Source organism: Podarcis erhardii, assembly GCF_964252035.2.
Source record: "Podarcis erhardii genome assembly, chromosome: 1".
Lineage (NCBI taxonomy): Eukaryota > Metazoa > Chordata > Lepidosauria > Squamata > Lacertidae > Podarcis > Podarcis erhardii.
This window is the reverse complement of record NC_138497.1, coordinates 133,832,619-133,850,851: the sequence shown is the minus strand read 5'-3', so window position 1 is coordinate 133,850,851 and position 18,233 is coordinate 133,832,619. Positions and strand designations below refer to the sequence as shown.

General features: G+C 40.9%; 1 protein-coding gene and 1 long non-coding RNA gene across 3 annotated transcripts in view; one reads left to right on the top strand and one right to left on the bottom strand.

Moving 5' to 3' along the window:
* The window catches only part of DRC11 (dynein regulatory complex subunit 11), an 82,509-nt gene that overhangs the window by 27,205 nt on the left and 37,071 nt on the right, over positions 1–18,233 (top strand). For both annotated transcript variants that reach the window (XM_081870562.1, XM_081870561.1), the window contains exons 7-8: positions 11,352–11,436; positions 14,823–14,963. In XM_081870562.1, coding sequence (XP_081726688.1) covers positions 11,352–11,436; positions 14,823–14,963 — 226 coding nt within the window. The remainder of the gene's footprint in view (positions 1–11,351; positions 11,437–14,822; positions 14,964–18,233) is intronic.
* On the bottom strand, positions 1,562–8,287 carry LOC309335438. The gene is made up of 3 exons (XR_014153501.1): positions 8,091–8,287; positions 7,224–7,339; positions 1,562–1,711 (listed from the first exon to the last, which is right to left on the bottom strand). It is a non-coding gene; the product is annotated as an uncharacterized lncRNA (long non-coding RNA).

Genomic DNA, 18,233 nt, shown 5'->3' with positions numbered 1-18,233 from the left:
ACTCCAGAGTCAAGCCACCAGATACAATATTTTTCCTATTGCACTAACGTTTACAAAATTTGAAATGCTGAGTTGTGTCACCACAACAGTTGTAAATAGTTTCTTGATTTTGCCATTCCATTAAGTGTTTGAAAATGATCACATGTCAATTTTTAAGCAAACCAGATTTTCACCTCCTGGACTAATATGCAGATTATAATACTGTTATCATTTGGATTTTTCACTTCTCTGAATTTTGTGACGTAGTTCTCAGCTCAAAAAAGTGTACCAAAATGCATAAAGCATGCATAGAAATGCATACATTAAGATTAAATGTGTAGTTAAATACAGTGGTACCTTGGTTTAAGAACAGCTTAGTTTATGAGCAACTTGGATTCAGAATGCTGCAAACCTGGAAGTACATGTTTTGGTTTGTGAACTTTGCCTTGGAAGCAGAGCATGTTTCGCTTCCTGTTGAGTGTGTTCCATTTGTAAATTGAGTCCTCTTCTGCTATGGGAAAGCATGCCTTGGCTTAAGAATGCTTTGGTTTAAGAACAGACTTCCAGAACGGATTAAGTTCGTAAACCAAGGTACCACTGTATGTATTTTGTGATGGAGTACATAATTTATATGTAGGTATTTAAATATGAATTTTTCTATGCATTTTTTAAAAATCCAGAGATTTTTGGATGTGCAAACAGGACATCACTGTCTTATGAACAAACTCAAGTAAAACTGACATGGACCCGAAATAGGGTAAATGTCTATCCCTGGAGAAATCCAGGGGCTGCCAGGTCACTTGAGGCTTCCACATGTGCTTTTTTCTAGAGTTGACATCCTTCGTTTACTCACTTGCTACAGTGCATCCAGACAATATCTGCCCATTGAATTCTGCTGTTTTCTGTGTTGACTCCTGTGGTTTTTCAGAACTCATTTCTTGTGTGAGCTGGGTGAATTGTATTACAATTGCAGCACCATCTTGTCTAGTTGGGGCAGGCAAAGTAGTATTAAGGCCTTTAATTGCTGCTTTGCCTTTTATTAAACACTTCAAGTCTGCCCATTTTATTGCTTCCTGATGAGTGTGGGTGGAAGATTAAGTGATGAACAACTTGTAAATTGCCCCTTGAATAGTGTTAATTGCCACAACTTTGGCCTAGGGTTTGTTTTGTTTTGTTTGATTTGTGTTGGGGGAATGCATTGATTATAGTTTTCATCTCTTCTAGCCCAATCTGAAGGTTACCAGGCCAAACGATCTCTGTCCATGAATGGTCATAGCTGGCAGACCATGCTTCTGCATACCTAGGGAGTCCCCCAAGTATACAGAAACCTTACCTTATTTTAGGGATCCCTGCTTTGACTCCAAGTCAGGCAGTTGAGCTTGGCTATTTGAGGAAACAGACATGATAACTACATGGATAAAAACACAAAGCTCTCGGTTTCTCTTTTGCAAATATGAAAAGTGGGAGCTAATGAGATTGGCATCCCAAGGCACTGTAATGTGTTTTTTGGACGGCAAAGCTAACAGAGTTTTTCAATTAGCAGCACTGATAAATGGGCTCTCCGCATTAGACTAGGGCTAGCTTCTAATTGAAGACATCTGGTTTATTTCTCTTCATCATCTTTCACACTTCAGAAGTCACAGAAAGCACGCCAAGGTTCTGGCCAATTTGTATCAGCTTATGCTTTGTATTAGGAATCTGGAAGGTATTTGATCTTCACTGTCCAGCATCCCTGAAAAATAAATAAATTAAAGATTACATTTCTGTATAACTAAACTGATAGTCCAGTTTCTCTTTTCTCCTAAGCATAAAGGTTTATTTAGAGCAGGCCCCAGAAACAAGATAGTGTGAAACCATTGTAACTGCTTTTGTATATGTGCTATTTATTCCATTCTTCTTCGAATAAAATCATTATTACCATGAATGAAACTTAATAGTTCTCTTAACATGCAGTGTAATGTTCTGATACAATAATGTCTAGTGTGTGCTAAAAATTAAGGATAGGAACAACAGTCATCTAATTTTTTTTTAATGGTAAATTGCCTTCTCCGATTTCTTTAGTAGAAAATGCACTTGTAACCCTCCTTAATCAAAGTGCCTTCTCAAGCGTAACAGTAATGTCATTAGCACAACACTGACATGAGGCTAAAAAATGCCTTGCACAATTCAAAATATTGATTATAAAAGATTTAATCCAGGCATAAATTACAGTCACTTGTAAGCATAGACAATCTAGAGGCATAAATGATTCTTCAAAAACATCAGAAAGGAAGCCATTTAGAACAGAAGTACGCAGCAGCCTTCAAGAGAATCAACATAGCAAAATAGCTTATTGTTACTGGCTGTGAGGTAAATAAATTCTTGGTTTCATCCATATTTTCTAAATAAACTGTGTTTGCTGTGCTGGGAATTTGTGGATGGGGGGGATTCTTATAGCATGCCATTAGAATTGAATTAATGTTTAAGTTAGTTTAGTTCACATATCATATTAAGCCAAACTTCGAATTCGGGTAAATTTGCTTATGACCTGCATTAAAATATAGGCTGGACTTGGTGGCACAAAAATAAATTTTCAGTGGGCTGAGTGAAGGTTATGTGTTAGTGACTGAAAAGCAAAGAAATCCAAAATTGCACAGTTCTTTTCATTTCATCACAATGTTGGAAAGGAAGGATCTAACATAGCCAGTTTCGATTGTTTTTTCAGTGCTTAGGCTTATAGTTTGTCCATTATTTGTGTGAGGTAGTCGGAGGTGTGATTCATGACAGAAACATTTATGACCCTGTTTCTGACCCTATCCTTGGAGGCCGCTGCAAGCAAGCACCCATGGCAGCTTCTCCATCAAATGCCTATAGTCCATAACTCAGTGAAATTACGCAGTCGAGTTTCCTGCATTTGGGGAAATCGCAGGGATCAGCACATATTGCAGCCAAAGTTCTGACCCCTGGCATCTTACCTCTGGCAGCAGTAGCCAATGATCTAGGTCAGTATAAGACGGCTTTCTGTGTTCGTAGCATAGCTTAGCATGCAAATCTTTCATCCCTTATGAACACTCCACAAAATGTGGAAAAGCGAGAAGTTCAAGAGGATTTTCTGACCACATTTCCCTTTGCCTTTTGGTTGGCTTCTGGAGAGGCCAGCTGCTGTTCATTTGAGCCTGGCTTCTCCAGTTGTTGATATCCCCAATATCCCTTTCTTACTTGATAACATCAGACTGAGATCTTAACTGCTGCACTTTCTGGTTGTCCATCTCGAGAATGGTTTGGATGTGTCAGATGCTTTCTTAAGTCGGTTCTTTAGTGAATGACAGAATTTCAGAAATTTCTGGTCTCTTGCAGTTTAATAGTGCAGGCATGTAGAATTTCCCCCTTTTTCAGTGTTTCAGAAGCCAGATCTGAAACACATCACCATAACTAGGATACTTTTCTAAGTTAGATTTTGGGTTTCTCCATTTGTTCCAGATTTCCTTCTTTTCCATGTAAGGGGCAAAGCAGACAATGATATCACAGGCAGGGTGGGGGGTGAACCTCTCTCTCAGTTTGAGTGCAATTGCCATGTGTGCCCATTCAAAATCAGCAGCAGAGATTTTGAGGTCTGGAAGCAGTGATTTAAGCCATGAAGCAATAAATTGTGCAGAATCATTCTCTTCCTCTCCCTCTTTAAAAAAAACCCAGAAATGTAGAAAATCAAAATAGGAGAATCAATTTGCATCTTCAAACTTGTTGCATATATCTCTCTTTTCATTCTTTGATCTTTTTGTTATGGATTTGGCTTAATTCTTTTGTTGCTGTACATGCAGCCTCCTGCTTACGCAGGGGGTTACGTTCGGAGATACCGTGTGTGTCGGGGAAATCATGTAAAATTGAAACCCATTGGGAAGCTGCAAACATCCCGGCCCACCCCCAGCCTGCCCCCATTCTGCTCCTTTTAGTGACGATTCAGTGACATCTTTATGATGTTTCTGGGCCACTTCCGGGTTCGGCCTGATGCGCTTACACATGGTTGTGCACGTACTGAACATGCGTAAATGAACATGCCTGCCTGTAGTTTCTGTTAAAGAGTCAAGCCTTGTGTTGAGTTCTGCCAACTTCGTTTCCATTGGGAGCATTCACTCTTTCCAAGTGTCTTCAATAAGCTCCTTTATGGCTTCTTGTTGTGCTGCAAACTCTTCTCTTTAGATATTGTGACCGTTTTCTTTCTCCAAAGAGGAAAAGGCCTCTTGAGGGCAGTGCCATCTTCACTGCCGCCTACATTAGTGTCCTTGAATGCATTAGTGTTTTTTGAATAAGATCTTTTCTTTTCAGCTTTTTGGAATCCTTTTGCTCAGCCCTCTCTTTTCTTCAAGGTTTGGGGTTTTCTTAGACAGCAACGGGCCTTCATTCCAAGCTGTTTTTCTGGGCTTTGGAGCACAGCTTAGAGTTTAAGGCAGCCCTCTCCTTTCCTTCACAGCCGTGCCCCCGAGTCTCGGCCTTTATCAGTCTTCTCCAAGGATTCACTGTTCTATATTACGCCTGCAGCCCTAGACTTACTATTCGGGCGGACATTGCATTGAATACAGTGGGACTTATTTATCTGAGCAGACACAGGTTTTTGTGGCCCTTGGACCCTTCTGAAGCATCTCTTGGGGAGGATTTTGTTCCTCAAACATTCACTGCTATAACAATCCCTCCTTCCCAAACCATTTTTATTATGTAATAAAATTATGCAATAAAAACAAAAATAAATAAAATTTGCCTCATAACTGGTTGTAAAGAATGACTAAAAGGTGGGATTTTGAAACACAGAGCCCATTACTCCCCAGAAAGATTGACTGTGCTTCTTACATTGCACAGTAATTTTTCATGTCTTGTTTCATAACAAATCTAACATTCCTTATAATCTTGAAAATGAGTGCAGCTATCCTTATTCTCAGAAGAACTATTTTTTATTATCTTGACAGAGCCCTTTAGGCAATTAGGGAGAGGAGTTATGGCGAGAGGGAGAAGGGAGCAGCGCACGTAGAGCCATGCAGAAATGTAGAGATTAGGTAGTACACAGTTGAGTCTATTACTAGGGAAATGTTTAGGTTAGAGTTGTACTGACATAAATCTCCATCAGTACAGCACTTTGAAGGATACAGAGAGTAAGTTTTAAATTGAGAATGATTTGCAAAAAGGTGGGTAGGGAGAAGTCTGTTAGCATTATTTAGGGTGTACAGTGTGCAGCTCCTTTGTGTATTTTGACACAATTAATTCACTGCATATCTTAACTAAAATAATTTGGAATTCTTGGCTGTCCCTAGGGCATCTTTTGCTAATTACACTTGAGGGTCCAGGTAAATAATATGTTTTAAGAAACACACACACACATTTAACTCAGTTATAACCAAATTTCCAAGTAACTCATAAGCAGAATGAAACAGCTACATACAGGTAAGGGAGGAGGAAGTATTTGGAGGGAAATATAGCATACCAGCTTATTACACAAAGTGAAGACCACTCCATGTAAACATTGGAATTTTGTTTTACAAAACTGTGAATATATACATCATACACACAGCATTCCTCATATCTTTACCCAAAAGAGTCTCTCTTATTCTATCTCACTGTGCTTTTCAATTTATAAAAGAGTGTGTTTTGAAATATTTTTTATATATGCTTGTGGCAGAGCCAGACATTCATGGGGAACTCTGTTGCCTCCCATTATTTGAAATATTTTATAGCTCCATCTTATTTGCCCTCAACTGCTATTTAATACTTTCCTCCCTCCCCACTCCTTGCTGTCAAATATTCCTTCCCTCCACCCCAATTTTGTCCCTCTGACACACACTGTAAACGCTTCAAGAAGGATCTATTTCTGCACACTGAACCTTGCAGAGGCTGGCCTTAGCTATTTCAGACTTTGTGTGGCAGAAAACCTGGCTTAGGCTGCAACCCCAAGCAGGGCTTTTCTTCTAGGGAAAAAGGTGCCTGTACTCCAGAAAGAAAGCACGGGTCCTAACCATGTCTTCTCAGAAATAAGTCTCATTTAGTTCCGTGGGAATTCCTCCCAGGTAAGTGAGGTTAAGAAGGCAGCTTTAGCCACCAAGGCTGCTTGCACACAATCGTTTGCTTGGTTTTTATTATGTTTCCATGATTGTTAATTTCAGCAGTATATTTGAGCTTTCACATTATTTGCTATATTTTGTAAATATAGCAAAATATAGTGCAGGTTTAGTGTTCATGCGAAAGCGCAAATATAATGGGAAATTAATGTTAGGGAAACATTGGGAAAACGTATATGAATGCAGCCATGAAAAATCACAGGTAATCACAGCTCCCTGACATATATTTATATAATGCAAGTATTTACAAACCTCTATTTGCCATATTCACATTGACTTTATAATTGTATTCATGAAACATCCTGGATGTCAAAATATAATGTGTGAACTGAGAGTTCAAGGGATTCCAACTTTCAAGGGATTTCCAACTTTTACGTGAGTTGCACGCTGTTGCACCTTTTACTGTGTATTTTATTAAAACAAAACAAATTCCTTCCAGTAGCACCTTAAAGACCAACTAAGTCAGTTCTTGGTATGAGCTTTCGTGTGCATGCACACTTCTTCAGATACACTGAAACAGAAGTTTCCAGACCCTTCTATATAGTGAGAAGGTGGGGAGGGGTATTACTCAGAAGGGTGGTGGGAATGGGTGATTGGCAGATAGCTGTGATGAGCCTGTTGACGACTCTTAACGACTGCAATAGGTCTTACAGGAAAAAGCAAGGGGTGAAAAGGTGAAAAATGGCTTTGTCATGTATAATGAGATAAGAATCCAAGGTCTTTGTTCAGACCAGGTTTTTCCATGGTTTTGAGTTTGGTGATAAGTTGTAATTCAACAGGCTCATCACAGCTATCTGCCAATCACCCATTCCCACCACCCTTCTGAGTAATACCCCTCCCCACCTTCTCACTATATAGAAGGGTCTGGAAACTTCTGTTTCAGTGTATCTGAAGAAGTGTGCATGCACATGAAAGCTCATACCAAGAACTGACTTAGTTGGTCTTTAAGGTGCTACTGGAAGGAATTTGTTTTGTTTTGACTATGGCAGACCAACACGGCTACCTATCTGTAACTGTGTATTTTATTGTTAGCCATATTGGGCATCCACACAGAAAGGCAAGATACACATTTAATAAATTAATAATAAATAAAACCAATGTTGAATTTTCAGAACCTTTTTTTACACCCGCCTTCCACAAAGAGATCCTTCTGCTACTACATACAATTTTTAGAGTTCAGTTCAACATGCGCTGCAGCCAAACACCCAGGATTGAGTATTGCTTGGGTTCCCTCTTTTTAGTCCAGGGATCACCAGGGGTGGTACTTAAGCAGCACCTTCCTATTGGACAAAGAGGTGGAAGGGCGAGTAAATTAAGTTGTTTTACCTGTATTATTATTATTATTATTATTATTATTATTACAAATAATCACATTTTAATTATTTTTATGTATTGCCTTTATTTGTGACTCACTATGTTAAATGCTTGCAAGTGACTTACAGTTATAAAAGCATACAGAATACAAAATTTTACAATAACTTCAAAAAGGGGAATGAACATTACTGACTAAAACTGGTCATCTTGCAATAACAAAAAAAGGGATGAATACAAGCCGTACTCTTCCATAAGGACATATATACATAGTTTTACTTGTATGCCACCTTTCCATAGTCCAACCATGCTCAAGTAGCTTACAACAGGAAAAACCCTCATCATTTCAAACATAACAAAAATAGTCATAAACCATAAATAAAACATCAAAAAGTACACAATCCAATCAAACAGTTTCCATGTACATCATAAAAATGAAGATACATAAATTAATATAAAATAACAGCAACAACCCCACCCCAACAAAAGCCCCTAAACAGCACCCCAGCCCAAGAGTCTGTTCAACAGCTTTAGCTTTTGTTGCTGGAGTCTGTCAGGTGGGCAAGGGCTAGCAAGGCAGGGAGCAGGTCTTCTCTTCCAGGCCTCACAGCCAAGTTGCCCTCTGGCTACCTTGAGTCAAGGCTGTGAAAAGTATTCCCAATGCCCTCCAGTTGTACTGGCAATTAAAGTAATTAGGTCTGCAAGTCAATATGTACATACCTGGGTTTTCTGCATTCTGCAAGCCACACTCTGTAGAGGTCCATACGTTTATTGGATCAGAGGTTATGGGAGCAATACAGCTTTAGAATTGCCAGACTTGTGCCACCTCACAACTTGATTGAACCTGGGATGTTTGCCACAACCAAGTTTCATGCGTGTTTCCATTTTAAGGTGGCTGCAATGACGAAAGGGACATACCAATCTAATTTTAGAAGCATTCTTTCTCTTCAAAGTCTGCCGGGCACCAGAAAGAGTTTCAGAACTATGCTCTAATTGGAGACTAAAGTGTATGATTAGAGACTTCCTTGCAATTCAGTGCTGGGTATTTTTTAAAAACTGGGAAAGCTCTTTGTAGCTGAAGTACTCTTAAAATAATTTAAGTTCATCATAATACTATTATTTATAATGAGAATATTTTTTGTTCATTTGCTTTAATTAACTGTGACATAGTTCTTTGTTATACTACTCACTTTTCTTTGGTGTAGATTTTCAAAAAAAATACTTGAATGTTGTTACAAATTCAATTCTTTTGAGACCTACAGTATAATTGTAAACGTGTTTGCTTATAGGTGAGTCCCAAGGAATACAGTATGTCTTATGTGCCAAAGTGGTCATAGGATTAAAAAATGAAAGGATTGTATCCAACTAAGTTATATATAAGTAGGCCCATTAAAATGAAAGACCCGAAATCAATCATGCCTGAATAGGACTAGTATTGAATGCCACCCAAAGAGGGAGAAAGTGCTTATTTTGAATGCTTTCAGTTAATCTGCTACACCCCAACATAAAAGTGAGCTAGAACTATGACTAAAAGATATTCGGATTCTTGCTTATTTGAACATAAGGAATTATTTCAGAAAGTCAGTATTGAATCTACTGCCTTTGGAACAATTCTGGCTTCTCCGAACGTTTAAACCCTAATGATCACTGTCTCTTATGTGCTATTCTGGGGGTATGACTATGCAGTGCCAGGACTCCTGGAGACCAGAGGAAATTGTGGGTCAGTGTCCCTGGCATTATCTACACTGGGTAATGTTGTACAAAACTCCTTTTAAGGTGGAACCTTTTGGAGAGTAATGGTTCCCAAATTTTCCCTTTAACACTAAGATAGTAAATGAGCATCATAGGGAGTATGTGTGTGAACCATGGAAATATGAGAAGTTTCTTTGGCCCTCTGAAATGGAGCCTTTTTATTGGATATAACTGTCCCGAGTTAAACCATGAATAGGTTGGCCTAGCAGAATCTAAAAAAGCAGTCATAACTGCAATAAATTACAACCACAGCCTTAAAACAACCCCAGATATTAAATATACATTTTAGGCTGCAAATAATTTTTATTACTGCATTTTGAAGAACAGGATAATCCAGTTGATGCCCCAACATTGGGCAGGATCCAGCAGGCACTGTGGCCAATTAAGCCCTCTGCCTTGAGCTTGCTTGTGCTTGGCACTGGCGCACAACACATACAGTTCACAGTGGGAGGTCAGCACCATGTTCCTCTTCTCCTCAGTTTCCCGAACCTCAACATTACTCTTGTTCCAAAAAGGAAGAGGGCTTCTTTGTGCCCTACATTATTGATTTACAAAAGGTAATTCAGCCTTCTCTCTGCATTGAAGTTCTTTTTCATCTGCACCTAGCTCTTTGGAACATATTTGCAAGGTCAGGATGGAGTCGAGAACAGCATGTCAGCCTTTGCCACTGCAGAGATTCAGCTGGTGTACATATGTTTAAAATTTGACTAATTGCATAATGTTGAGGCACAGTGCAATGGAGCATAGCGCAGATGTACAGAGCCTGAAACCAGTGCCTCATGCTGGACCATCTTTCCCCACAGAGGACATGACAGATTAATAATGGGAACAGCTGAAACTGCTAAAGAATTGACTTGGGGGCAATCAAGGGCTGCAGTGAGTCATTAGTTATGCTTGTTTTTAACAACACATTTCTCTCTAATGTGGCCTAAATATGAAGCAAGCCAAATCATCTGTACTTCAGTTCTAGTGCCAAGTGCCATTTTTCAAATGCATGCATTGAAAGGCAGTAAAAAAATAAAAAGGAATAATCTGGCATGACTTTTAATATTTAAGTTAAATACAAAATTGGATCTGTACCTTATATTTGTTCTTTGTTAGAAATAATTCTGTATGTAAAAATCATTTCCCCCATCATGTTAAAAAAAATCTGGGAAAGAAAGAAAGAGCCATTTACTGCTCAGCTGTGGGATTTACTCTACTAAAAGTTGGAAATAAGGGAAAGAGAGATGTCCATTATTGGGTGAGATATTTCACGTTAAGCAGATTCTGCCCCTTGTCCAACACTTAATTTTTATGAACAAGGAGAACTTTGCAGAACCAAGGGAATGACTTCAGAAGAATGAAACACAGGGTTTCATTTTCCACATGTCAACAAACAATTACTGAAAGGTACTGTATGGGCACTGAGCTTGTCAGAGAATTTCTGAATTAGATGGAACAATGTATGAATGCAATTTCAGGAAGCTAACTTACATAAAAATGTGGTCCAACATCTCATTCTTACAGTTTTGCCTCAGTAATTTAGAATATAGGATGAAATGCATGGTGCTTAACAGAGTAAGACTTAATGTAAATGATGTTTAGGGCAGTTGCAAGAGAGTGATCGCAAGAACCCTTTAAGATGGGAGCAACCCATCTCCACTGCATACATTTGGAATAGAGCGGAAGAGAACACGGCTTGCCCTTGAAAGGAGTTGCATCCAGGTCTTGCAGATCTATAGCTGTCTCTACCACATCACACTTCATCTCTAGTTATTTGCTTCACCTGCCCACATCAAACTGCTTTTGAGTAGGAACAACATTTTGCTGATTAACGATACAGTGGTGCCTCGCAAGACGAAATTAATCCGTTCCGTGAGGCTCTTCGTATAGTGGTTTTTTCGTCTTGCGAAGCAAGCCCATTGACAGCTTAGCGGATTAGCGCTATTAGCGGTTTAGCGGCTTTTAGCGGATCAGCTGATTAGCGGCTTAGCGGCTTAGGAAAAAGGGGGGAAACCCGCAGGAACTCGCAAGACATTTCATCTTGCGAAGCAAGCCCATAGGGAAATTCGTTTTGCGAAGCGCCTACAAAACAGAAAACCCTTTTGTTTAGCGGGTTTTCCGTCTTGCGAGGCGTTCGTCTTGCAGGGCACCACTGTATATAATTATCTAACCATTTGAATTAATACTTAAAAACAACGTGTGGCTTTGTGCTGTTTTTGAAGTGGAGCCTTTTATTTCACACAGACACATGACGGGAAGATTTCCGGACTACCCTGACGAAGAACAAGGCGGTTCAGCTGTTCTTTTTGCTGAAAAAACTCCAGAGGAGGTAGCATTTGTTTCAGACATAAGGTTAAAAAAGGATTGTTATTTATTCCCTTTTTGAAACAATGTATGGTAGGCCCAGATTTATAGTACCAAATTTGATATTACTGGGTTTGATCCACAGGTGCAGCCAAAAAGGATATTAGGAGACCCCAAATTAAAATTAAAATTTCATCTGGAACTCAGAGGTCTGAACACAGTTGCACTAGGGCTTTTTATGCCCCTTCCTAACTCATATTCTCTTTAAAAAAAAACCTGTTACGTGACTTCTGCATTAGAGAATTTGATTCTGAGGCACTGGTTACAATTTGTAGATGCCAAACGGTTCCTCTGCAGAGTCCTTTAATGAGATCTGCCAGTCAAGTCACATGAAGGTTCCACACATGTATTAACAATTTCTGCCACATTCCAGGAGCCATTCCTCATCCCATCCCACGTCTGGAAAACAATGCGAAAACCAGCCTAAAGTATTTCTATACCCACACAATGCTAGGCATGCAAATCTTCATTGGGGTAGGCAGCATGGTGCCTTCCAGATGTTGCTGGACTCAGAGCTCCCATCAGCCTTGAGCATGGACTGAAGGCTGGGGCTCTCTGGGGGGCACCACATTGACTATCCCTGGTTTATGCTACTGGCCACACTTCTTCAGCATGTAACTACGTACAGTGGTACCTCAGCTTACATACGCTTCAGGTTACAGACTCCGCTAACCCAGAAATAGTGCTTCAGGTTAAGAACTTTGCTTCAGGATGAGAACAAAAATCGTGCTCCAGCGGCATGGCGGCAGCAGGAAGCCCCATTAGCTAAAGTGGTGCTTCAGGTTAAGAACAGTTTCAGGTTAAGTACGGACCTCCAGAACGAATTAAGTATTTGACCCAAGGTACCACTGTTCTGTGTTAACATTGCCCCATGACAGTGTTCCAGAAGTTACTGTTTCTTTGGTAAAGACTAGCCTACAGAAGCCCATGTCATAATAAATCTATTAATCTTAAAAGAGCCACAAGATTATATAGTGTCAGCATTTCGGAATTTGTTACATATATAGGGACACTCAGAGTTGAAGATATTTAGGAGATAAAAGGAGATATTTAGGAGATAGAAATGAACCTCACTCAGCTGCTGTGACCTTCTAATTTGTCCACTTCTCCCATTGAATAAGACGCTGGGATCCTGGCCACGGCACCATTTCAACCCTTGACACTTCTTCTTCTTGTTGTTCTTCCTCCCAGTTCCTTCCATGCCTCTGTTTCCCTCCTCATATGCTTACTCAAATATTTACAGCTCTTTGCCTACTTTGCATAACAATAGTTAGCATTTATATCAAAGTGCTTCACGCATGTTATTATATCTGCAATCCTTAAAATGGGTGGGAGTCCATGCTCCCTACAAAATGGGCTAGAGGGGTCATGAGAACTGCCGGGAAATGTGGGGTGGGGGGAAGAGACGGGGGTCGTTTCATAGTGGAGGGGGATCTTGTGCTTGGATCCTGGTTTCCCCATAGGCTTCTGGCTGGCCATTGTGAGAACAGGATGCTGGACTAGATGGGCCTTTGGCCTGATCCAGCAGGCTCTTCTTACGCTCTTGTGTTTTTATTTTTCCTCTGAAATACAGTGGTGCCTCGCAAGACGAAATTAATCCATTCCGTGAGGCTCTTCGTATAGCGGTTTTTTTGTCTTGTGAAGCAAGCCCATTGACAGCTTAGCGGATTAGCGCTATTAGCAGTTTAGCGGCTTTTAGCGATCAGCTGTTAAGCGGCTTATCAGCGGAACAGCTTAGGAAAAGGGGGGGGGAAGGCTTAGGAAAAGGGGGCTTTTCCTTAGCGGCTTGGGAAAAGGGGGGGGGGAACCCGCAGGAACTCGCAAGACATTTCGTCTTGCAAAGCAAGCCCATAGGGAAATTCGTTTTGCGAAGCGCCTCCAAAACAGAAAACCCTTTCGTCTAGCGGGTTTTCCGTCTTGCGAGGCGTTCGTCTTGCGGGGCACCACTGTAACTATAAGTGTCATCATTTTCATGTTACGGGTGGGGGGCTGAGATAGTGTCAGCTGCTCTAGACAAGCCACTCTGGTGAATTTGTGACGGATGATATGTGACCCTGGAGACTCCCATGTGCAGCTTGGACTATTATCTGCTTCTCCAGGCAAAAGACTCCAGGTGGGAAGGAATCTACTTGGTTTTTTACTAGAACCCCAGATCCACCAGGTGGGGCCAGGTGCAAAAGATAGGCACTTGGAACTAAAAACTCTGAGCCTAGAAGTTGATTTTGAGTACCAGCATTAAACAGAGCTCACAGCCCTTCCACAGGAAAATTCAGTTCTGCTCGCCCTCTTCCCCAAGCTTTTTAAATAAAGGTAAAGGGACCCCTGACCATTAGGTCCAGTCGTGACCGACTCTGGGGTAGCGGCACTCATCTCGCTTTATTGGCCAAGGGAGCCGGCGTACAGCTTCCGGGTCATGTGGCCAGCATGACTAAGCTGCTTCTGGCAAACCAGATCAGCACACTGAAATGCTGTTTACCTTCCCGCTGGAGTGGTACCTATTTATCTACTTGCACTTTGACATGCTTTCGAACTGCTAGGTTGGCAGGAGCAGGGACCAAGCAACGGGAGCTCACCCCGTCGCGGGGATACGAACCGCCGACCTTCTGATTGGCAAGTCCTAGGCTCTGTGGTTTAACCCATAGCCCCGCCCGCGTCCCAAGCTTTTTAAATATCAGCAGTATAATTTACTTCATTGCATGTAGGGGTGGCTAATCAGATCATCAATTTGATTTGATCAGCCAGAAGATCTATCAGTAGATCCTGATCTGCCTTGTGCCCATTCCTGATTACTGTTCGTGGAAAGCACTGCTTCCCACTCCCTTTTAAGCCTATGGGTCTTTCTGCAAGGTGAGGCACATGCCTGTCTTTTCTACCCAGGCCAGGTTAAGAGAACCTGCTGAGCAATGGGCTGCTGCAGCCTTCCCCAACCTGGTGCCCTCCAGATGTTTTGGACCACTACTGGCTAGTTTTCATGTTACAGTTATTCTGTGCCAATATCTCTAAAGTAATCTTTTTAACTATAGACAAAAAATGAAAAAGTATTTTTAAAAATAGCACAGTAAGAAACATGAATCAGAAAACAGGAGACTGATAACGAATCTGATAGTGGTAGCAACGACATTGATTGCTAAAGGTTCCTTCTTTCAAGGAGTGGCTACATGAAATGTTATGTTTTGATTGTGAGTAAAATAATAGCATTGATTCATTTTTGTTCAGGGTGGACTGATCTTTGTGGCTGAACCCTATATCATTTAGCAAGAAAATATTAATTCAAAATAACATAAAGTTGCAAGGGTTAACTCTGGAATGAAGCTAGTTGTTTTGTTTAGACTCCTTTCTTCATTCTGCCAGGTGGCTGCTGAAATAATTGCTAAAGAAGAAGAAGAACTCAAAAAGAAGAAAAAGAAAAAGGGGCAAAAAGAAAAGAAAGAAAAAGGAAAAAAGAAAAAGCAAGGGAAAGAAAAAGAGCCGAAACCAAAGAAGAAAGAGCAGGCAAGAAATGCTAATGCACAACTGTTATCAAATTTTGTTGATTCAATTAATGTTGGGTAGAATCTGGATGAGAACTATGTGTACACTTTGAGACCCACAGTAAGCTTCTGCTTAGGCTTCCGGCCAGCCTGGAATATGAGCCATATGGACTCTCAGAGGACCGTTTCTTTGTTTCCCACCCTCCTAAAACTTTCTTCCACTTGTGTTAAATAGTTCCTAAAAACCTGAGGACCAGAGCAGGCTGTCAGATTCAAACCTGAGTGCTTTACATTGCCATATATATGCACAGGGGAAGAATTGAGGAGGGAAGCAATCTGTGTTTCTCTCTCCCCCACCTCTCTTTCTCCGTTTCTCCTCTTCCCCAAGTGACAGCTGTTACTGATATAAAGAAGCCAAGCATAAGGAAAGGGGTTGGGGTTTGCAAGTTTAGCTCCACGTCCAGAGCTATTTCACTCCTCCAGCCGTCACTATGTTGAGGCCTAATGTTTGCTGTGGAGAGCATGTTTCACATGTGGCAGCTTCCAGCACAATCTAGAACCCTGATTATCCACCCTTTAAATTGTAAGGGTAGCCCCTATGTGTATTTATTCTTTTTTTATTTAACCAGATTTATATACCACTTCATTATCATTAGAGCAAACAGCACACAGTGTGTGGGTTTTCCCCCCATATATTTTTTTTACTACAGTGGTGCCTCGCAAGACGAAATTAATCCGTTCCGTGAGTCTCTTCGTATAGCGGTTTTTTCGTCATGCGAAGCAAGCCCATTGACAGCTTAGCGGATTAGCGCTATTAGCGGTTTAGCGGCTTTTAGTGGCTTTTAGTGTCTTATCAGCTTAGCGGATCAGCTGATAAGCAGCTTAGCTGCTTAGAAAAAGGGGGGGGAGGGAAAAAACCCCGCAGGAACTCGCAAGACATTTTCGTCTTGCGAAGCAAGCCCATAGGGAAATTCGTTTTGCGAAGCGCCTCCAAAACGGAGAACCCTTTCGTCTAGCGGGTTTTCCGTCTTGCGAGGCGTTTGTCTTGTGGGGCACCATTGTATTTGTGATCATTAACATTGAGTGTTATGAGAAGACTTTACAGGGTGGGAAAATCTCATTTCCTAGAGAATCCAGGGGCACCTAATGAAGCTGAATGTTGAAAGATTTAGGACAAAAGATAGTACTTCACACAGTGCCTAGTTAAACTGTGGGATTTGCTCTCAAAAGAAGCAGTGATCCCCACCAACTTGGGTGACCTAAGACAGATCACAAAGCCACCAATGGCTGCTAGCTATGTGAGCCACATTTCACCTCTACTGTCCTCCTTTACACAGATGAGGCAATCCTGATTTCATACACCTAGTTGGGATTGCACAGACTGATGAATCGGTTCAGCTTGTACTGCAAGAACGAGCATCTTACTATAAATTACCCAAAAACAAAAGTTATGATATTTGGCAGATCTAAGAAAACTTACAATTGGTCGCTTGAAGGAAATACACCACAGCAAGTATTCTCATTTAATCTCAGTGTGGTCTTTCAGTGGACAGGCAGGTGGTTTGCACAGGTCCAGTCAAGTATTCTTAATAGCTGATAGAACTTTCAACGGACTACAACAATTCCACCATACAAAAGGGAGTAACTGGGTGCAGTTTTGAACTTTATAAGACCAGGGTGTTGCCAAAGTTGTTATATGGAGCGCCACAACCAATTTAGATTCACTGGAGAGAGTGCAAAACAATTTTTTGTGCAGATTCCTGCCAGTCCCTACCTCTACAAAAATAGCACTACTCTGTGCAGAACTGAGTGTAATGCCTAGTAAAACCTTAGACTAGCCTTTCTTTTTTGGTTAAAAGCTATTTTAAAGCAGGTATAAAAACCCCTCATTACACCTTTAGAAGACATGACCCCAAACTCATGTAAAATTCAATTTGCTCCCAGGAGGTTGGGACTCTCTGCCTCCTTTCTTGTCACACAGGTTTTTGAGACAGTTAAATACAGTGGTGCCCCGCAAGACGAACGCCTCGCAAGACGGAAAACCCGCTAGACGAAAGGGTTTTCCGTTTTGGAGGCGCTTCGCAAAACGAATTTCCCTATGGGCTTGCTTCGCAAGACGAAAAAATCTTGCGAGTTCCCGCGGGTTTTTTCCCCTTTCCCCCCCTTTTCCTAAGCCGCTAAGCTGCTTATCAGCTGATCCGCTAAAAGCCGCTAAACCGCTAATAGCGCTAATCCGCTAAGCTGTCAATGGGCTTGCTTCGCATGACGAAAAAACCGCTATATGAAGAGCCTCACGGAACGGATTAATTTCGTCTTGCGATGCACCACTGTAATTAGAGACATCGAGATGCAATCACAAACTGCTGAAATCAAGATCTGTCAGTCTAACAAATTGTATGCTTTTTTATTCCATTGTATCCATCCCTACCAAGATATCTCGTAGATTTGCCAAATGTTAAAATGAGTGTAGCCTTCCTGCAGGCAAGACTAAATGTCCTTCCGTTAGCAGATTGGACAGGCCGACATAAAGGAATTTCTAAGAAGGATAGAGTTTGTGGCTGCAACTCTATGTCAATAGAAGACATAACTCATGTTCTCCTTGAATAATCTTTTTATGATGACCTTAGAAACAATTACATTCACCCATTGTTAAGATTGCAGAAGGGAAGGACATCTCTTGCAAAGACCTGTTTTTTGTTGTCTGATGTAGAGAGGTATATGTACTTTGGAGCATCCAAATTTTTTGCCAAGGCTTTACAAATTTGTGTAATAAAACTTAAAGGGAGAATGGGAAATGGTTTGCCCTTTAAAGGTCGGGAAGTAGAAATATAAACCACTATTATTAGCAGTATTCTTGTTATGATTATTTTTAATGCATGTAATGGCTGCTCACTAAACACAGTAAATCAAACTGAACTGAATCTGTCGGAGGCAGTAAGAGTCTGAATATCTTTTGTTGGGAATGGCAGGTTGGAAAAGTGCTGTTCTGCTTGCAGGCTTCCCTCCCATGGGCACTGTGAGAACAAGATGGTGGGCTGGATGGGCCATTGGCCTGACCCAGCAGGCTCTTCTTCTATTCTTTTGAGCCCCTAATTCTTTTTACCAGATCATAGGGACTCCAAAACACCAGCACCTCTAGCTTTGTTAACCCCATCCACTCAACCACAGTTTCCAGAAACTGATGAAGAACAATATTGATTAGATTGGGAAAAGAAAACTTATCACTTCATGAAATATTAGACAACAAGGATGTCTTCTGGACATCAGTGCTCCAATTTCAGCCACCATGAGA